The following is an 18,165-nucleotide window of genomic DNA, read 5'->3' as shown; positions in this document are numbered from 1 at the left end:
TGAATTCCAGGGGGTCACCGTTAAATCCAGTACATATAGCAAGGTCAAAAAAAGCTTACAGTGCCCACCCATAGATCCACCCCCTAGGTTCTGCCATTAACATTTTACTATTGTTGCTTTATCACAAACCTATCTGTAGTCACACTTCCCTCCATTTTATTTTTGGTGCATTTCAAACTAAGTTGCGGGCATCAGTTCACTTCCTCCTAAATCAATCAGTGTACATATCCTTAACAGGAGTTCAATATTTGATTATAGTTACCCGCTTTTTGTTTCTAATAGTCACCAATGTGAGAAATCAAAAATGGCACAGAAAAAGATAAAAAGTCTTTCAATTCGTTTGAGGCGGTGTCTCCCACCTTCTGACTCTAGCTGTCACTCTCTTTCCTCTCTTTAAAGCAAACTTCGAGAAAAGACAATCTACAACCATGTCTCCTTCCTCCCATTGACATCGCTCTTGCCAAAGTCTCCAGAAACAGTTTTCTGTCCTCATCTTACCTGCTTCCTGGCAGCAGTTGACACTGACATTGTTAATCTTGGTGTCCTTGAAACCACACTTCTCCCTGGCTCTTCCCCTCCTCCTTGATGCTCCTTTTCTGATCTCTCTTCTAGACCCTCCTCCTCCCTGCCCATTTTCAGTGCTGGACGTTCCTCTGGACATTATCCTGGGCCCTCTTCTCTCCTCACCTGTCTCAGGGAGAGTCCATCTGTAGGAAATTTTAAGCGGAAGGAAGATTAAAGCAAGGAGACGCGAAGCCCCGCGGGTGGGAGACCGAGGGAGCGCAACAGTCCCAGCCCCGCCCCACTCCCGTTTGGAGCTCGCGGTGTCAGTGGCGCGCGGTGGGAGCCGGCGGAGCTCCGCCCTGCCTCCTTTCCTACTTGGAGCGTGCGCGCCTGGAGACACGTACAGCCAATCCGTGAAAAGGAGCGGCCGTGAGTGGCGTGATCTTAACCCAATCATTTGTGGGCCTGGCGAGCAGGCCTGCGCCCGAGCCAATGGTGGCGCGGGGCGGAGCTCGGGCGGGGGCGATTGTCACCTGATCTGCGGCGGCAGCGGCGGCCCAGGCAGTGGAGGCCGAGGCTGTGATGGCGGCGATGGCAGCGTCTCGGGTGCAGGCGGGGACGCGGCAGGCCCCAGCGCTCTGGCAGATGCGGTGGCTGCCGCTGTTGCTGATGGCGGTGGCGGCGGCGGAGCAGCAGGTGCCGCTGGTGCTGTGGTCGAGTGACCGGTGAGCGTGGCGGGCCGGGCCGGGGCAGGCTGCGCTGCGCGCCGCGGCGGCTGAGGTGCCCTCGCCCGGCTCCAGGGCTGTCCTCAACGAGCGGCGGCCGAGAGGGGCAGGGGGGCAACTGTCCCTTCCTCGGCGGCCCGTAGTGAGCCAGCCGGGTCAGGACTCGGGGCCCCACGCATCACGATGGGAGCCCATGAGCTTCAGATCCCAAGCCCTGCGCCCCCACTTGACAGCACCTCTTCTGTCCCCTGCCAGGGACTTGTGGGGTCCTGCGGCCAACACCCACGAGGGCCACATCACCAGCGACATGCAGCTCTCTACCTACTTAGACCCCGCCCTGGAGCTGGGCCCCCGGAATGTGCTGCTGTTCCTGCAGGACAAGGTGCGCCCGCCCCAGCCCTCTCTCCCTCAGTCATCGGAAAGAAGTCAGGCCCCTCCCCCCAGGACACTGAGGCCCATTCCCCAAGGGAAGCCTCAGTGACCTTGTCCCAACTGTAGGGACGTGTGGCTCTTCTCTTGGGAAGGCCTGCAGGAGACGGTTCAGTGGGAACAGTGAGGGCCTTGAAATGGCACTGACTTAATCGGGTTGAAGCCCCGGGGTCAGAGGCCAGATGCCTACTGAGTACCAAGCGCTTATCTGAGCTACTCTCTGTGGTGGGGATTATCAGCCCTCTTCACAGATGGGAAGACTTACGTGCAAGGACGGTAAATGACTTGCCTAGGGTCACACAGCTAATGGGTGACAGAGTTGTGATTCTAACTTTAATGATCATAATAGAGATAATTGAAAAATGATCATTTATCGAGTGCTTCATATGCACTGTGCTAAGCTGATGTCATTAGCTTGGTTTTACTGCCAAGGAAACTGAGGCTGGTAGAGGTGCAACCATTGGCTGATGTTCCGTGGTTTATGCACACCACAATTGGCTCCAGCCTGAGTCTGTCAGACACCCCCCACTTGTGCTCTGGCACACAGTTTCCCTGCCATGCAGGTCTCTGCCTCCAAAGCAAGCATATGGACCACGAGGAGATTCTAGGGCAGTATAGAATTGGTGTTTGGGAGGTTATCGAGCCTCTGCTTATTCCTTCCTCAGTGGTGGCCTGTGTGGCTCATTCCTCTTGTGGTCTTGCTCTGTTGCTCTGTGGGCGGATAGTGCTGGTTATGCTGGCCTGTAGTCCTTCCACGAGGTGGTAAATAATGTAGTTAGACTGGAACTCAGTGCTCGTTCTACTATTTACCAACCTTTGGACGTCTGAGATAATCTGTGAATGCCAGTTTCCTCATCTGTAAAATGAAGATACCACCTGTATCAGAAGACTGAGGAGCAATTCTTACAATCCTTGTAAAACATCTATCCGGGGTCCCCTTATGGCATTCATCCACTCATTCATTTGCCAAATATGGACTGCCCACTGTGTACCAGGCATTAGGTGTTGGGGACATAGCAGTGAGCAGAATAACCCAAGCCCCTACCTGGAGGAAGCTGACATTCTTGTGAGGGCAACAGGTAAATGCTAAGTTGGTGTATGACATAATGTCAATGCTATAGTTCTCAGAGAAGAAGGAAGCAGGCCAAGGGAACAGAATGATTGATTGGCTGTTGAAGATAAGGATGATCAGGCAAGGGCTCACTGAGGAAGGATATCTGAACAGATACCTAAATGGAGGGAGGGACAGAGCCATGTGGGTATGGCTGGAAGAGCGTTCCTGGCTGAGGGAACAGTAGGTGCAAAGGCCCTGGGCAAGGAGTGCTCTTGGTGAGCCCATGAAAGAGCTGGTGTGGCTGGAGTGTAGTGAGGGAGAGAAAGGGGTAGGGAATGGTTAGCCAGGTAGCCAGGCGATGAGGGGGAGAAGGGTGGTTGCAGTCTAAATGTGGCAGGAGGCTTTAGGCAGTTTTGAGCAAGGAGTACCGAGAGGACACAGTGGTTCCTGGGCTTTCAGAATGAGAACCCAGGCAGCCCAACAGCATTAGGATTCCTGTCTAGAAGGGAGAGGAGGCTGGGCAGGTGTGTATACTAAACAGAATGAGGTTAGGGAAACTGATTAAGATTGCCTCTGGGCCTAACTGGGAAAAGCCAGAGGAAGCTGGGAGTCGGGGTGGAGGGGCAGGAGTTGAAGGACATCTCTAGGTTGTAGAGGAAAAGGACTGTGGTCATGGTTACTGTGGTCTGCAGTGCTCAGAAGACTTCAGTGCTTTCTCCAGCATATTCCAACATCTTCACCTCTCTCCCCCCTTCCACCAAAACCAGGCAGGGAAGGAACTTCTTGCTCTCTTTTAAAAAGGATCTTGTCCAGACTGGACATAGGCAGTGCTAGCCATTGCAACTGGCCTGCAGGTTCCCCTTTTTTGTGACTTCCGCCCTGGGGGTGGGATGGGACGGTGGCGGGGCGGGAGGGGCCTGCAGTGAATGTTCCTCGCTGCCCCGTAACCCCTCCCCCAGCTTCCCTATTCCCTACCCAGTTCCTCATCTGAAGGCAGGTGGCTGACTCTTAATCCTGAGGTTACCACAAGTCAGCTGCCCGCAGATTTCCTCCCAACCCCATGACTCTCACCCTACCAGGAGGGTGCTGAAAGACAAAAAGAGAACCTTCCATTCCTCCACTCCCTACCCCCAAACGTGCCTTTTTTCAATCTTCTGACCAGAACCTATCTGATTGTAAATGAGATTTTGCTGTCCCTGCAAATGTGCAGGGAAGGTGTCTGCCCCTGCCCTGGCCCCCCCTTCTGAGGCGTCTTCTCTGCTTCCCTACTAGCTGAGCATTGAGGACTTCACAGCCTATGGTGGCGTGTTTGGAAACAAGCAGGATAGTGCCTTTGCTAACCTGGAGGTAAGAGTCCTCTCTCAGCCAAGGGCCATGGGGGCTGTCGTGCACTCCCTCCCCCAACACAATAAATACTGTCCCCTTAGGAACCAGAGGTGCTGGCTTTGGGGGTAGAAAGGCCTGAGGTGTCAGGGGCCAGGAATGTGGGGTGTTTTCTTCCTGACCTCGAATAAGACCCCAGTGTGGGTATGGGTGTGCCTTGCCAGAGAGGGCTGCCAGAGAGGTTTGGGGGCTGGCCCAGGCCCACTGGTCCCTTGCTAACTCATCCTTCTGCCTCTCCCTGGCCCCCAGAATGCCCTGGACCTGGCCCCTTCCTCTCTGGTGCTTCCTGCTGTCGACTGGTATGCGGTCAGCACTCTGACCACTTACCTGCAGGAGAAGCTCGGGGCCAGCCCCCTGCATGTGGACCTGGCCACCCTGCGGGAGCTGAAACTCAATGCCAGCCTCCCGGCCTTGCTGCTCATCCGCCTGCCCTACACATCCAGGTATGTCCCAGCCTCAGAGCCCAGAGAGTGGTGAGCACAACTCAGCCAGAGGCAACAGTCCTCCTGTTCAGTACCTTGAAGCCGTATCAGGAGGTGCCTTGTATGTCTAGAAGAGGCGGGAAGGACCTCTGGTCAGCGGTGAATCAGGCGTTAGTGCCTGGTACTGAGTGACGCCGACGTGGGCCCTGCTGGTGGGGGGCTAACTCCCCTAGCTGGGATGCGTCCACAGAGTGGCTGGCAGGGCCTGAGTGTGACCATGAAGCTGGGGCAGAAGGGGCAAGGGCAGGGCCATGTAGTGAGCGGAGGTGCAGAGGGAGGAGTGAGCGTGGCTTCCAGAGCCCCCCAACTAGAGTGCGCTGCTGAATGGGGCTAGTAGGGAAGGACGGTGGCCTGGAGGAGGGGAGGGGAGGTGTCCCAAGGCGGTGGGGAGCTGTTTGGACTGCGGGGCTCTAATGCGCTGCCTCCCTTCCTCAGCTCAGGTCTGATGGCACCGAGGGAAGTTCTCACAGGCAACGGTGAGTGGGGCCAGGGAGGGCACACATCTTCCAGCCTCATCTAGCCGTTGGCTGCAGAGAGCTGCCTCAGAGCTCCTGAGTCCCTCTCCACTCCCAGGGTGGCCCTCCTGCTTCTCAGAACAACTGGCAGCTGAGCAGAGAAATGCGGAACCCCCCCACCCTGCCGCGCCAGGCCTCACCCCTCTTCAGCTGGGGTCTTCCGTGTGAGAGCCCGTGGAGTCAGTCTCCACTCCAGCAGTGCGAATCTTAGTGTTTGGGGTTTAATAGACCAGCAGTGTTTCAAAAACCAGTGCTGAGGACTGCTCTTCTGCTATAAAGGACAGTCATTCCCCAGGGAAAGGTCATTGAAAACCTATAAGTGAATTTGGAGTTTTCTAGATCTCTTGGTCTTTTCTCATTTAATTTAGTTAGGGCTTGGCATTAAGGAGCCGACTACTGAGGCCGTAGGTATCCCGGGGAGGCGGGGGGGCTGGGGGCAGGTGGGGTAAGTAGTAGCTGCTCTTAGGGATCCTTGATGGAAACTGAAAACACTAGTGAAGGTTGATGGGAGCCAGCTCTGTGAAGGTCTCAGTGTCCCACCACAGAGGACATGTCAGTTGCCAGGGGTGGGAGACTTGACGGTGCAGACATCTGGTGGTCCCTACCTCAACGAGGTGATCCCACTAAACAGCATCAAGAGAAGCCATTAATGTGGCACATGGAAGGGCACAGCCTCATGTCTGCTGTCCCGTGCTGTGGGACGGCCAGACGGTGTCTAGCAGGCGTTGCGATGTTACTGTAAGTAGCTGCCCGTGACCTGGTTCTCTGCTCTCCCCATTGCTCCTCAGATGAGGTCATTGGGCAGGTGCTGAGCACGCTCAAGTCTGAAGACGTTCCATACACAGCAGCCCTCACAGCGGTGCGCCCTTCCAGGGTATGTAATGTACCCTTCGGCAGGGCTCTGGGAGGTGTGGGCAGAGGCCACATGGTGAGTGGGCTTGGAGGGTGTGTGGCTCGGAGTGGAGGGCCTTAGGGGGGCTGGTTTCTTCCCTGGGCCTGTGGGGGGGGACGAGGATGAACCGGAAAGTCATGCTTCCTCCTTCCAGGCTGCAGCTTTCCATCTTGCCCAGTGGGCCTTATGGGCTGGCGTATTTGGACAATACGTCCCAAGTTTTCCTAATTTGGAGAGACTAGGAAGATCTCAGCGGCTTAGGGGTCAGCCGGGAAGAGCTTTCTGGAGGAAGGGCCTCTGAGTATGAGTAGTAGGACTGCAGCTGCTGGAGAGGGTGCCCGGTGGGGACAGTGAGGGCAGGTGGCTTGGTTCTGGGCTGTGCTCTCAGGGCCGCTGAAAGAAGGCTTGTGGGTTTTCTGTGCAGGTGGCCCGTGATGTAGCCATGGTGGCCGGGGGGCTAGGTCGTCAGCTGCTGCAGAAACAGTCAGTGGCAGCTGCGGTCCATCCCCCTGTGAGTTACAATGACACTGCCCCTCGGATCCTATTCTGGGCCCAGAACTTCTCGGTGGCATACAGGGACCATTGGGAGGACCTGACCTCCCTCACCTTTGGGGTCCAGGAGCTCAACCTGACGGACTCCTTCTGGAATGACTCCTTTGCCAGGTAAGGGCAAGTACCTGTCACTGCAGGTGGGTGTGTGTGCTGGGGGGTCGTTCACTGTGGGAAGCAGGTGGGATCGTGGGGTGGGGCTGGTGGAGGGCTCTTGGGATGGGGCTTGCTCAGAGTTTTGTCTCTCCATGCCTTCTAGTCCTTGCCTGGAACCTTGGTTGTTAACACTTCCCAATCACTGGGGAACCTGATACTCCTCTCTCCCACCCCACCCTTGAACCGCCTCACGGTGACTGCCCAAGGGTGTCTACCAGGCCTGAGTTAGTTCTTCGAGGGCTTCTGTACCCTCCCTGTGTGGCGAGAGAGACCACCTTTATCCCCAAAGTCCAATCTATGCTTCTCAGCAATCCCAAGGGGGAGTTGAAAGGAGGGGCAGTGGGCTCAGGGAAACCAGAGGAAGGTGCTTTTAGCTGGAGGTAGGGAACCTGGGTGCTGGTTTCTGACCTCGATGTGATGGGGCCTCAGTTTTGCCATTTGTCAGGTGAGGACACTGCCTCTTCAAGGTGGCTCTGAGGTAGAGTAGACCTGAGGGACTTGCTCTACTGCTAGATGCTAAAGGCCCTCCTAGAGCCTGACAGCTCACCTCTTACTCTGGTCCTGCAGGCTTTCACTGACCTATGAACAACTCTTTGGTACCACAGTGACATTCAGGTGAGTCTGAGGGGCGGTTGACATGTGGGCAGGCCGGCATGGCTCCAGCCTGCCCAGCTGCCTGACACCCCACATGGCCTCCCTCAGGTTCATTCTGGCCAACCGCTTCTACCCAGTGTCTGCCCGGCACTGGTTTACCATGGAGAGCCTCGAAATCCAGAGCAACAACTCTGTTGCCCACTTCAATGCCTCCCAGGTCACGGGGCCCAGTGTCTACTCCTTTCACTGCGAGTATGTCAGCAGCCTTAGCAAGAATGGCAATCTCCTCGTGCCCCACAGGCAGCCCTCTCTCTGGCAGATGAATCTTCAGGACTTCCAGGTAGGGAACGTGGGGCCCAGACTGGGGATAGTAGGAGGGAGGGAGCAGAGACCTGATGAGTCTCAGCATCTCTGGGTCTGGGCTTGGGCTTGGGCTTGGGCATGGGGGATGGGAATGTAGTTGAGACGTCTGTCCCCGCAGTGCTCTCATCCCACGAGATTTGGACTACCCACTAACTTGGGAACCCCAGCCCTCACTGGGTCTCCCTCTGTGTGGGGTCACACGGTCCTTTGCATCCCCTAACAGATCCAAGCCTTCAACGTGACCGGCGAGCAGTTCTCCTACGCCAGCGACTGTGCGGGCTTCTTCTCCCCAGGCATCTGGATGGGGCTACTCACTTCCCTGTTCATGCTCTTCATCTTCACCTATGGCTTACACATGATCCTCAGTCTCAAGACCATGGACCGCTTTGACGACCACAAGGGCCCCACTATCTCTTTGACCCAGATTGTGTGACCCTGTTCCTGTGGGGGGGTTGCAGGCGTGATGGTGTCCAGGTTGTTGCTTTCCCACCTCGAGGCACACTGGACTGAAGGGCTTCCCCTCTTCCTACCATAGCATGAACCCCACTTCCCCTCAGCCTGTCTTGTTCCCTGTTCAACTCACTGAGGGGCTTCCCACCCCCCATCTGTACCAACAAGGTGTACATATTCTTCGTAGATAGTAGACAAATCCCCCAGGCCCAGTCATCATAGGGGGGAGAGGACATGAGTTCTAGGGCCCCCCACCTCCCCCTTATTTATTCTCATCTCTGTATCTTCACCCCTTGCTGTTTATAGTGCTTTTGTGTAGCAAATGCTCCCTCCCCAGGCTTGATGGGGCTCCCTGTAGCAGCTAGAAGCTGGAGTTTGGGGGGTGTGGAAGTACTATTTAACTGTCCTGCTTGCCTGGTGTCATTGTTTTTTGGTGATGTTGTGCTAATAATAAGCAGTACACTGGGGTTTATCTCTGTGGCCTGAGAAGGAAGGGACCTCCACAGCAGCTGGCCTGGGTGTGATCACTGGTTTTCTGGCATGTTCCGGCCAGGTGCTTGGCAGGAGCCTGGGTTTCTCGGTGGTTTCCTTCTTAATGAAATAAAGACAGGTTGCCATGCTTAGAACTCTTGTAACTCATTTCTGCACTGGGCACGAGGGGATGCGCTTGGCTAAGGGCTGCAGGAGGAGGCGCCCGGATGTAACGGAGCCAGGCCAAAGGGGAGGCCGGCGGGTCCTCATTAAGCTGGGTCCCTAACTGGCGAGGGTACGGAGGGGCTGCGGCGCGCGCGGGAAGGGCGCGGCGGCCAGTGCCTGGGAGTGGGGGGAGACCGTCGTGACAATAGCTGGCTTCCTCTCCCGAGGGGGCCGCCCCCGGCTGCCGCAGCGGCGCGCACCCGCCGCGCCCAGCCTCCTGGGGGGCGGGGCGGGCGGGTCGCGCGCGGCTCCCGCGCACGGATCCCTCGCGGGGCGCAGCACCGGCCGCCCCGCCCGTCCCTCCCGTCCCGCCCCACTCCAGTCCCCTCAGGGCCCTCGGCGAGCGGCGCCGCCTGCGGAACCGCGCTGGTGCTGGGGCCCAGGCCCAGGCTGCGCCTCCTGGGAGGCGAGTCGGGGAGGCGGTGGCCCCTGCTGGCGCGGCGGGGCGCGGGGAGGGGCTGGGACTCTTTGACGCGGCGGAGGGGTCAAGCGGCGTCGGTCGCCGCCATCTTTGGTCCAGTGCGGCGGAGGCGGCAGCGGCAGCGGCGGCGGCAGCGGCGGCGGCAGCGGCGGCGGCTGCTGTGGTGAAGGAGGAGGAGGAGGAGCGACGCGCGCTGGCAGCTAGGCCTGACCATGGACGAGGAATACGATGTGATCGTGCTGGGGACCGGCCTCACCGTAAGTGCGGCCTCGTTCTCCCGGGACCCCACATCGCCCCCTCCTCCCCGCGGCGCTGCCGCCCCCGGCCGCCGACTCCATCCTGCCGTCACTGCCGTCCGCGGCGCTGCCTCCCCGGAGCTCGGGTCCCCAAAAAGACGGCCCCGTGCCCAACGTCCCCCCCACCTCCCCCGCCCGCGACATCGTCTTTCTCCGCCGTGGCCCCGTCTCCGAGAAGCACCCCTCTACTTAGCTGCCCCCTCGACTCCTCGGGCCCGACCCCCCAGTCCCTTCCTCCCTCCCTCTCTCTCAAGGCCTCCTGGGCCCGAAGACGCACCCCAAGTCGGCCTGAGGTCCCCCCGCCGTGCCCCCGACCCCCCCCCCCCCGGCCCCCCCCCCCCCCCCCCCCCCAGCCCCCCCCCCCCAGTCCTGCGCTAATTCTGGTGGGGATGAAGTACAAGGACCCTGGGTAAGGGGGTCTCGCCCGGTTGGGCCCTCATCTTGCGTTCTTGGCTTTTTATGGGGCCCGAGGACCCAGGGAATGTTCCAGAAGGAGGAGCAGTGGGGCCAGTGAGCACATTCCCGCTACCCCACCACGGTTTCCCATGGAGATTACAGGCTGGGTAGTATTTGCAGCCTTTGTCCTTGGCCTGCTGACAGTAACTGGTGAGGGTGTTTATCTTTCCTCTTCCCCAAACCCTGTTGGACCACTCCCCTGGAGAGACTCCTCTTCCTCAGTCAGGATGCAGAAGCCCCTCCCGAGGCTGGGCAGGCACAGGGTCAGAGGCTCCAGTCCTTTGAGAAAAGAGCAGCCCAGGGTGGGGCCTGAGATTGCAGGACAGTGTTCAGCCTTTCTTCACTTCCCTTTCTGGTGCCCTTGGCTGTTCAGCTGGATCTCCTGTGTGGCTCCTTGTGTCTTTTTTGCCTTTTAGCATGGCCCTACGTAGGTAGATGACTTTCTTGGCATGGTAGTTGCCAGACCATCCCTGTGTCTGGTGGACACTCTCTTTTTCTCAGCACCTTCGTTATTTCTCCTCTGTTGTTCAACCCTTTGGTCAGCAAAGTTATAAAAGAGACTAGTCAGATGAAACTGTCATCCCTGATTTTAGGCCAGGCGGCCAGCCAGGGGTGGAAGGAGCTTTCACTGGAGCCGAGTCTCTAGCTTTGCTCTCCTCTCAGGTTTAGGGTGGGGAACAAATCAGGGCTGCTGGTGGGAATGTGGGCAGGTGGGAGTGCAGTGAGTGTTGCCCTCTTCCCCAGGAATGTATCCTGTCGGGCATCATGTCCGTGAACGGCAAGAAAGTGCTGCATATGGACCGGAACCCCTACTATGGGGGTGAGAGCTCCTCCATCACACCCCTGGAGGAGGTGAGGCTGCTGGGCCTGGGCCCATCCCCCATTAGCCTCTCACACAGGGTGTCAGGGTAGCTCCCCAGGTTTTCTGGGAAGGGGGGCAGGGGCAGGAGGGGGTGGTCCTTGAGGTGTCTCTCTTTCTCCTGCTTGCAGCTGTATAAGCGTTTTCAATTGCTGGAGGGGCCCCCTGAGGCGATGGGCAGGGGACGAGACTGGAACGTTGACCTGATCCCCAAATTCCTCATGGCCAATGGTGAGAGAGATGAAAGAGGTATTGTGGGGGGTGAGTAGGAGGACCAGAGTAGGATCAGGCTCCAGAAAAGGGGCAGCCATACCAGCTAGGGAACTTCTGGGGGCGGGGGGGGGACTGTGCTGATGTTGTTTTCACCCCACCACCCCACAGGGCAGCTGGTAAAGATGCTGCTGTATACAGAGGTGACGCGCTACCTGGACTTCAAGGTGGTGGAGGGCAGCTTTGTCTACAAGGGGGGAAAGATCTATAAAGTGCCATCCACCGAGACTGAAGCCTTGGCTTCCAGTGAGTACATGTTCCCTGAGCCAGAGAATCATGGCGAGGGGCAGAGCAGGGTGCCCCTTGCCCAAGGTCACATTCCCCATGTACCATAAGCCCCCTTGGTCTGTCCTCCCTCGACTGCCCTGAGCCTCACAGTGGATGCCAGGAGGGAAGTCCACACGCAAAGAGGATGCATGGGTGGTTGCTCTTTCTTAAAAGACTTCAGCCTTTTGACAGGGGTTGCACTTGACCGGCGAAACGTCCCCAGGTGTTGGAGCTGGGAGGATCCTCAGAGCTTGTCCAGTCCAATCCCCTCTTTGTACAGATGGGGAAATTGAGGCCAAGAAGGGCAGAGGGGTTTATTTAAGGTTACACGGTGCTCAGCAACAAAACTCAGCTGGGAGTGGGGTGTCTGCTTTCTTGGTCTGCCTGGTGGGAAGGAGAGGTTCATGTTCTGTGGCGTGAAGGTTCTCCTCACATTGCCTCTACAGATCTGATGGGCATGTTTGAGAAACGGCGTTTCCGCAAGTTCCTGGTGTTTGTGGCAAACTTTGATGAAAATGACCCCAAGACCTTCGAGGGTGTTGACCCCCAGAGCACCAGCATGCGTGACGTCTACCGGAAGTTTGACTTGGGCCAGGATGTCATCGACTTCACTGGCCATGCCCTGGCCCTCTACCGCACTGATGAGTGAGAGGAAGCTGGCATGGCAGACTGCCCCTCGTCTGGCCTGCACCCTGCCCTCCCCGTTCCTGCGTGCTGCTCCCTTGACCCACCCTGCACATTTCTTGCACTCAGCTACACGCTTATCCACTGTCTTTTTTGTTTTTTCTGTGCATTTATTTGACCCATAGTCTTTCCCAGGCCACAGAGGGTGGTGGGAAGGCTGGCCTGGTGTTTGGGTGGGGGTGAGCTGGGGGTGCTGCTGCTGGAGCCTCTTCTTTTGACCCCGTCCCCCCAGCTACCTGGACCAGCCCTGTCTTGAGACCATCAACCGCATCAAATTGTACAGTGAGTCCCTGGCTCGGTACGGAAAGAGTCCTTATTTATACCCACTTTACGGCCTTGGTGAGCTGCCCCAGGGCTTTGCAAGGTGAGGACGTGGTTTTTTTCTGTTGACAATACTAAATAAGACTAAAGCCAAGAATGGAAATGGCACCCTTGAGCATTTCTGTAGCATTCGAACTTTCCCATTGTGGTCTAATTTACTTCATACCGTGCTTGGGTGACAGGGTGGGGGGCGGTGTGCTGCAGCAGGCAGCTGAAGTTCAGGGTTGAAAAACCAGGCCTTCACCAACCGGGCTTGCTTGGCTCCCAGCCCGAGTCAGGCAGCACCAGGGCTGGGCCTGGGCCTTTGAACCTTGAGTCAGAGGGCTTCTCCAGAGCCCTTTGTTCTGTTCCCCAGACCGTTCCCGTGAGGAGCTAGCTGTACCTTCATGCCACCCTCGTACTAGCCCTTTGCAGAATATTCTAGGCTGAAGCTCCAGAGAGGAAGGAGCACTCCAGATTCAGTCCTGCGTCTGTGGCAGTGACGGAGCTGGGAAGAACCACCAGGTCTCCTGAGCTCTGCCTGCCTAGGGCAGCCTTCTCTGTACCCCAGTGCTGGTAGGGGGAGGGCACCCTGTCCCTGTTTTCCTCCTGGGAAGGGGACTCCACCATCGTTCTGCACACCGCAGATTGAGTGCCATCTATGGAGGGACATACATGCTGAACAAACCTGTGGATGACATCATCATGGAGAATGGCAAGGTGGTGGGTGTGAAGTCTGAGGGAGAGGTAAGCCTTCACCACAGTGCAAGCATGATGGTCTGGGTGGGGCTTGGCCTTCTTAGAGGCCCTCTTCCCAGTGACTCTGGCTCTGCTGGGTCCGCTGCTAATCAGGTCTAAGAGCCTTGGGCTGGGGACCAGAGCTCCAGAAGTCCACATAGCCGTTTCCATTGATGAGAGGTATCTCAAACCCACGTGCTGTGTCAGAGGTCCGGGGAGTGTTCTTGAGCACAGTGTCTCAGCAGAAGGGTTTTCCCAGCCCTGCATATGGGGGCCCACCTCCCTGAGGGACAGGATGAAGCTATATACTACAGGAGGGGCCGGGGTAACAGCTCAGAGGAGTGCAGTGCCAGCCCTCAGCGTGGACTCAGCCCCACAACCACCTAGGGGAGTGTTTGGATAGGTCTTCTGGTGTTTTCACAGGTGGCCCGCTGCAAGCAGCTGATCTGTGACCCCAGCTACATTCCAGACCGAGTGCGGAAGGCCGGCCAGGTTATCCGCATCATCTGTATCCTCAGCCACCCCATCAAGAACACCAATGATGCCAACTCCTGCCAAATCATCATCCCCCAGAACCAAGTTAACAGGAAGTCAGGTAGGTTGAGTCCCAGGTGACTGCCTCCAGTGTGTTCTCTTTGGGGTGGCTCTGCCTCTCCCCATCATTCTTGGGGCTGTCTGCCTGATTCCTGCATGGAAGAATGGGGACCTACATAGCAATCCCCATGGCTTGAGGCCCTAGCGATTGGGTAGCTTGGACTCTCCTCCTCTGTGAGAGTGGGTTTGGATGCTGCTTGCTGTGCAGGGCTGGGGAGGAGTGGGTAGGCAGGCCTGAATTGGGCCGAGCCTCCAGGGGCCCTCTGTGCCCATGTTAACGGAGCCCCTTCTTGTGGGCAGACATCTACGTGTGCATGATCTCCTACGCACACAACGTGGCTGCACAGGGCAAGTACATCGCCATCGCCAGCACCACGGTGGAGACTACAGAGCCGGAAAAGGAAGTTGAACCTGCCCTGGAGCTGCTGGAGCCCATTGACCAGAAGTGAGGGGCTGAAGGGCTGGGGCCTCACTGAGGGGAAGGAAGGGAGCCAAGGAGCTGGGGGGGGGGGAAGCAGAGACCAGGGAGAGTAAGGCTTGTTGTGAGGTCTTTCCCTTCCCTTCTCTCTGCTCCTCAGGTTTGTGGCCATCAGTGACTTATATGAGCCCATTGACGATGGTTCCGAGAGCCAGGTAAGCAGGCCATCTCGGCCCCGGCTCCTAGCTGCCCACCCAGGGCCCCTGCCCGACTCACCCTGGCCCTGGGCTCTGGATATTTCCAGGTGTTCTGTTCCTGCTCCTATGATGCCACCACACACTTCGAGACAACCTGCAATGACATCAAAGACATCTACAAGCGCATGGCAGGCTCCGCTTTTGATTTTGAGAACATGAAGCGCAAACAGAATGACGTCTTTGGAGAAGCTGACCAGTGATTGACAACCCCCCTCCCCGCACACACCCCAGCCCTTGGTGCCCTCTCCCCTGACCTAAGTCTGTTCTCCTTGAGGGCTGGGGAGATGGGTGTGGCTGGGCACCCCGGTTTCCAGCATTCTCTGCTTCCCCCACCACATTCTACATTCCTGTCACCCACCTCATTGATTCACTGACCAAATCCTTAACCTTAGCGATGGTCTGGGAGACGGGGGGTTGGATAGTATCCTCTTTCTTGGCCCTTCCTTATTCTGGGAAAAGAGGGTTCATTTCCTTGTGTGTCTCTCCCCCCTCCACTCCTAATTCTTCTACTCTGTTTGGGAAGAACGTGGAGGAAAAGCTGACTTCTGTCCCCACTGCTCTTACCCCCACTGTAGTGGCCTTTGGAGATGCCCCCTGCCTCCCCCCACCAACTCTCTTGTGTGTTGGAGAGAAGGGGCCCTCCCAGCACAAAGTTGCATTCCTCCCCCCCCTCGTTAATTTATTCTAATTTATTAACTTTGGCCCACCCGATCTGAGAAGGGAGCACTGTGCCTCTCACCCGCAGCCTTCTGGTGCGGCCTGGGAGGGGAGAGGGCTTGGGTGCGGCCCAGTTGGAGGTTGATCTTGCTGTTTTTGTTTCTTGTTCTTGTGTTTGTGTTCTCTGGCATTTGCTGAGAGAGAAAAAAAAAATGTGAGCAAAGCAGAAGGAGGTGGGAAAATGGATCCAAACCCCAGTATGCCCTGCCCCACCCCACAACCTTTCCCTTAGTGGTGGGAAACCCTTACCTTGCAAAGTGAATGTGTCCCCTTCCCCAACCTCTAGTGTATTTCACAGAAAACCTCCCAATAAAACTGTGTTGAAACCTGGGCCCAGATCTTTTGTTTTGCTTCCCAAAAAACTGGGCAGTGGGCGGGGCCTCGGCTCCCTGGGCTGTTCGTTGTATTGGTTCCAGTCTGTGGGTTAGCTTTGCTGGGGATGGGTGTGAAAGGTAATCACCTTCATCAGGGAATTAGCTCCTGAGCCAAAAGGACCTGTATGGAGGAAATAGGTCACGTTGACTTGCCCAAGGCCACCTGGCAAATTAGTGCTGGCACCGGGACTGCAACCCCTGGGGGTCAGTGTGGCGGAAATAGGGAGAAGGGGGTCTGGCCTAGGGCAGGGGTGGAAGTGGAGAGGGCAGGGTCCTTGTGTCCAGGTCAAGGAGGAGGCAGAGGGCACCCAGGCCCAGCTTCATGGCCTGGGGAAACAGGAGACTGGGGCCCAGTCTTGGGTGGGGGAGTGAAAGAAAGGAGTCGGAGCCAGGGAGGCCTCAGGCAGGGAGGCCGCAAGGGCACTGGAGTGGGGTGTGGATCTGGCCTTGGGCTGGGCTCAACATTAAGGAAGTGGAGGGTCTTGGGGGCCCAGGCTTGGGGTCAGCAGGATGAAGGAGGACTGGGGACCCAGTCTCGGACCAGGAGTTAATGTCGAGGAATTGATGGGGAACCAAGGAAGCCAGGGACGGGTCCAGCCTCCGGAGGCCAGCCGGGCGGGGCGGGCGGAGGGGCGGGGCCGGGCGGAGGGGCGGGGCGACCGCGCGGCCCCTGGTGCCCGACGTCACCGCGCGGGCGTCAGCTGACTGCACGGCTGCTGCGGTCTGCAGCCGCTAAGGCTCCACCAGGCCGTTGTCGCCGCTGCCGCTGCCGTCGCCGTCGCCGTCGCCGCCGCCATGGCTCAGTACAAGGGCGCCGCGAGCGAAGCGGGCCGCGCCATGCACCTGATGAAGAAGAGGGAGAAGCAGCGCGAGCAGATGGAGCAGATGAAGCAGCGGATCGCGGAGGTGCGGGCCAGGCCGGGGCGTCTCGGAGCACGCGCGCCGCCCGCCGCCCCGGCCCTCTGGGGCCCCGCGAAACCCGGGGTGGGGGGAGCGGGCGGACGCAGAGCCCCGGTGGCGAGGCGGGGCGGGACCTTTGCTCGCTCACCTCCAGCAAAGGGCAAGAAGCGGTCGGGCGACAGTCTGCTCATCTGTAAAATGTGCCCAGAAGGCTGAGACGAGCTAAGCTTGTGACAAGCCTCCAACTGGGCGGAGCCATAGTCAGTGGTCCCATTGGTGGAATTTGGGCTCCCCTCGTGTACCTGGCCCCTCAGCCCTGAGAACGAGGCCTCTGGATGCCAGGAAAGTCAGGCCCCACGGGCCCTGGCCAATCCACTGGCCACTGAGCCTCATTCCAGAGCCCTTTGCACTGGGACAAAGGCAGAGTTCAGTGTCTGGGGTGCGAGCGGTTCACTAAGGGCTTTAGTCAGTGGCCAGTGGTGGTGGGCTGTCAGGAAGAAAGGATTCCTCTGCTGGGGCCTTTTGGGGAGACTTGTCCGAAGAGCAGGCTACCTTAGGTACTGTGGAAGCCAGGCCCAAGCAAGCAGCCGCATGCCAAGGCCTGGCTCAACCTTACTTCCCGCTGGTGCCCCAGCCCTGCTGTCTCAGTGTGAACTGTTTGGCCCGCTGGAGTTGCATTTCTCTGCTGGCTCCCTCCTTTGGAGGCCACCAGCCAGAGAGGGACCTGTGTGGTACCAAGTGGGATGGGGCTGGGCTGGAGTGAGGTCTCATGGGAAGCTGTTGGCAACATCTAGGGCCAAGAGGGAGCAACACTGCTCAGTGGGGGACTAGGCCCCTTGACCACTCTTCACTCTCTCCTGTCACCCCTTGGCTTGGGTCTCCACCTTCAGCTTAAAGGCTAGGTATGAAAAACACCAAAGGCAGGTAGAGCCTGTGACCCCGGGCCACTGAGGGAGCTCTGGTCCCCAGCAGGAGACATGGAGGGGCCAGAACAGCATGGAGGTCACAAAAAAACCCACCTCATTTCGCATCCTCAGCACTGGGAGGGCCCCTCATAGACCCATGGAACCTTCCTTTGACAAAGGAAAGAGGACACATTTTTCCCAAGGTCACATCATCGTGAGTCCAGAGGCAGACCTGGGACTAGAACCCAGGTCCCCACTTCCACAGTGGGGTGGTGGGTGGCCCTCACTGCTCTTCTCCCTTCCCAACAGGAGAACATCATGAAGTCTAACATTGACAAGAAGTTCTCGGCACACTATGACGCCGTGGAGGCAGAGCTCAAGTCCAGCACCGTCGGTGAGTGAAGCTCGTGCATGCCCCCCTTTCCTGGACCGGAGGCCTGCCGCTTTGCTGGCTCCGGGTGACCGACCCCTGCTCCCATCTCTCCTCACTTCACAGGTCTTGTGACCCTGAATGATATGAAGGCCAAGCAGGAGGCACTGGTGAAGGAGAGGGAGAAGCAGTTGGCCAAGAAAGAGCAGTCGAAGGAGCTGCAGCTGTGGGTTCCTGTCATTTCGGCCGACAGTCCTCCCCTCGAGATACAGCTAGTGCTCGGGGCAGGCCAGGCTGTTCTTGCCCCTCGAGAGGGGGCCTGCCCATGAGCTTGAAGTGCCCCAGGCTGGGAGGACTGCTCCGGGCCTGTGCCACGCGGGCCCCACACTGAGCACACGGGCAGCCGTGGGTCAGGGAAGGAGCCTCAGGGTGGGGACGTGGGGCGTGATGGTGCCTGTGCCTTGGTAGGAAGCTGGAGAAGCTACGAGAGAAGGAGCGCAAGAAGGAGGCCAAGCGGAAGATCTCCAGCCTGTCCTTCACCCTGGAG

The 18,165-nt window shown here is 58.0% G+C and overlaps 3 protein-coding genes across 6 annotated transcripts in view; all 3 read left to right on the top strand.

Annotated features, from left to right (window-relative positions):
• Positions 1-1,039: 1,039 nt before the first annotated feature.
• Positions 1,040-8,719, top strand: ATP6AP1 (ATPase H+ transporting accessory protein 1). The gene is made up of 10 exons (XM_021683281.2): positions 1,040-1,229; positions 1,485-1,611; positions 3,985-4,059; positions 4,345-4,538; positions 5,013-5,053; positions 5,881-5,966; positions 6,409-6,647; positions 7,257-7,304; positions 7,392-7,623; positions 7,870-8,719. Exons 1-10 carry the CDS (start codon positions 1,087-1,089, stop codon positions 8,077-8,079), a joined length of 1,395 nt encoding a protein of 464 aa, XP_021538956.1. The 5' UTR covers positions 1,040-1,086; the 3' UTR covers positions 8,080-8,719.
• Positions 8,720-9,264: 545 nt separating this feature from the next.
• On the top strand, positions 9,265-15,400 carry GDI1 (GDP dissociation inhibitor 1). 4 transcript variants are annotated; one of them, XM_021683295.1, is made up of 11 exons: positions 9,265-9,470; positions 10,710-10,817; positions 10,956-11,055; positions 11,206-11,340; positions 11,808-12,006; positions 12,278-12,409; positions 12,993-13,092; positions 13,507-13,678; positions 13,978-14,122; positions 14,256-14,310; positions 14,400-15,400. In XM_021683295.1, the coding sequence occupies exons 1-11, from the start codon at positions 9,426-9,428 to the stop codon at positions 14,550-14,552; spliced, it is 1,344 nt and encodes a 447-aa protein (XP_021538970.1). In that variant the 5' UTR covers positions 9,265-9,425; the 3' UTR covers positions 14,553-15,400. The 4 variants fall into 4 exon arrangements, with proteins under 4 accessions (XP_021538970.1, XP_044767601.1, XP_044767600.1 ...); XM_044911665.1 differs by lacking the exon at positions 9,265-9,470 and adding an exon at positions 10,052-10,444; XM_044911666.1 differs by lacking the exon at positions 11,206-11,340.
• Positions 15,401-16,157: 757 nt separating this feature from the next.
• FAM50A (family with sequence similarity 50 member A) overlaps positions 16,158-18,165 on the top strand; it is a 6,695-nt gene continuing 4,687 nt past the window's right edge. Inside the window, exons 1-4 of the mRNA XM_044911897.1 lie at positions 16,158-16,349; positions 17,558-17,642; positions 17,745-17,844; positions 18,087-18,165. Coding sequence (XP_044767832.1) covers positions 16,239-16,349; positions 17,558-17,642; positions 17,745-17,844; positions 18,087-18,165 — 375 coding nt within the window. The 5' untranslated portion in view covers positions 16,158-16,238. The remainder of the gene's footprint in view (positions 16,350-17,557; positions 17,643-17,744; positions 17,845-18,086) is intronic.

The sequence above is a fragment of the Neomonachus schauinslandi genome, chromosome X (genome assembly GCF_002201575.2).
Source record: "Neomonachus schauinslandi chromosome X, ASM220157v2, whole genome shotgun sequence".
NCBI lineage: Eukaryota > Metazoa > Chordata > Mammalia > Carnivora > Phocidae > Neomonachus > Neomonachus schauinslandi.
This window is presented reverse-complemented; position numbering and strand designations above follow the sequence as displayed.

Bases quoted from the DNA above. Each gene is read 5' to 3' on its own strand.
- ATP6AP1 (XM_021683281.2), top strand. From the start codon at position 1,087: ATGGCGGCGATGGCAGCGTCTCGGGTGCAGGCGGGGACGCGGCAGGCC. The intron at 1,230-1,484 runs GTGAGCGTGGCG...GTCCCCTGCCAG, and splicing joins GTGCTGTGGTCGAGTGACCG to GGACTTGTGGGGTCCTGCGG. The intron at 5,054-5,880 runs GTGAGTGGGGCC...ATTGCTCCTCAG, and splicing joins GGAAGTTCTCACAGGCAACG to ATGAGGTCATTGGGCAGGTG.
- GDI1 (XM_021683295.1), top strand. From the start codon at position 9,426: ATGGACGAGGAATACGATGTGATCGTGCTGGGGACCGGCCTCACC. The intron at 13,679-13,977 runs GTAGGTTGAGTC...TCTTGTGGGCAG, and splicing joins CCAAGTTAACAGGAAGTCAG to ACATCTACGTGTGCATGATC. The intron at 14,123-14,255 runs GTGAGGGGCTGA...TCTGCTCCTCAG, and splicing joins CTGGAGCCCATTGACCAGAA to GTTTGTGGCCATCAGTGACT.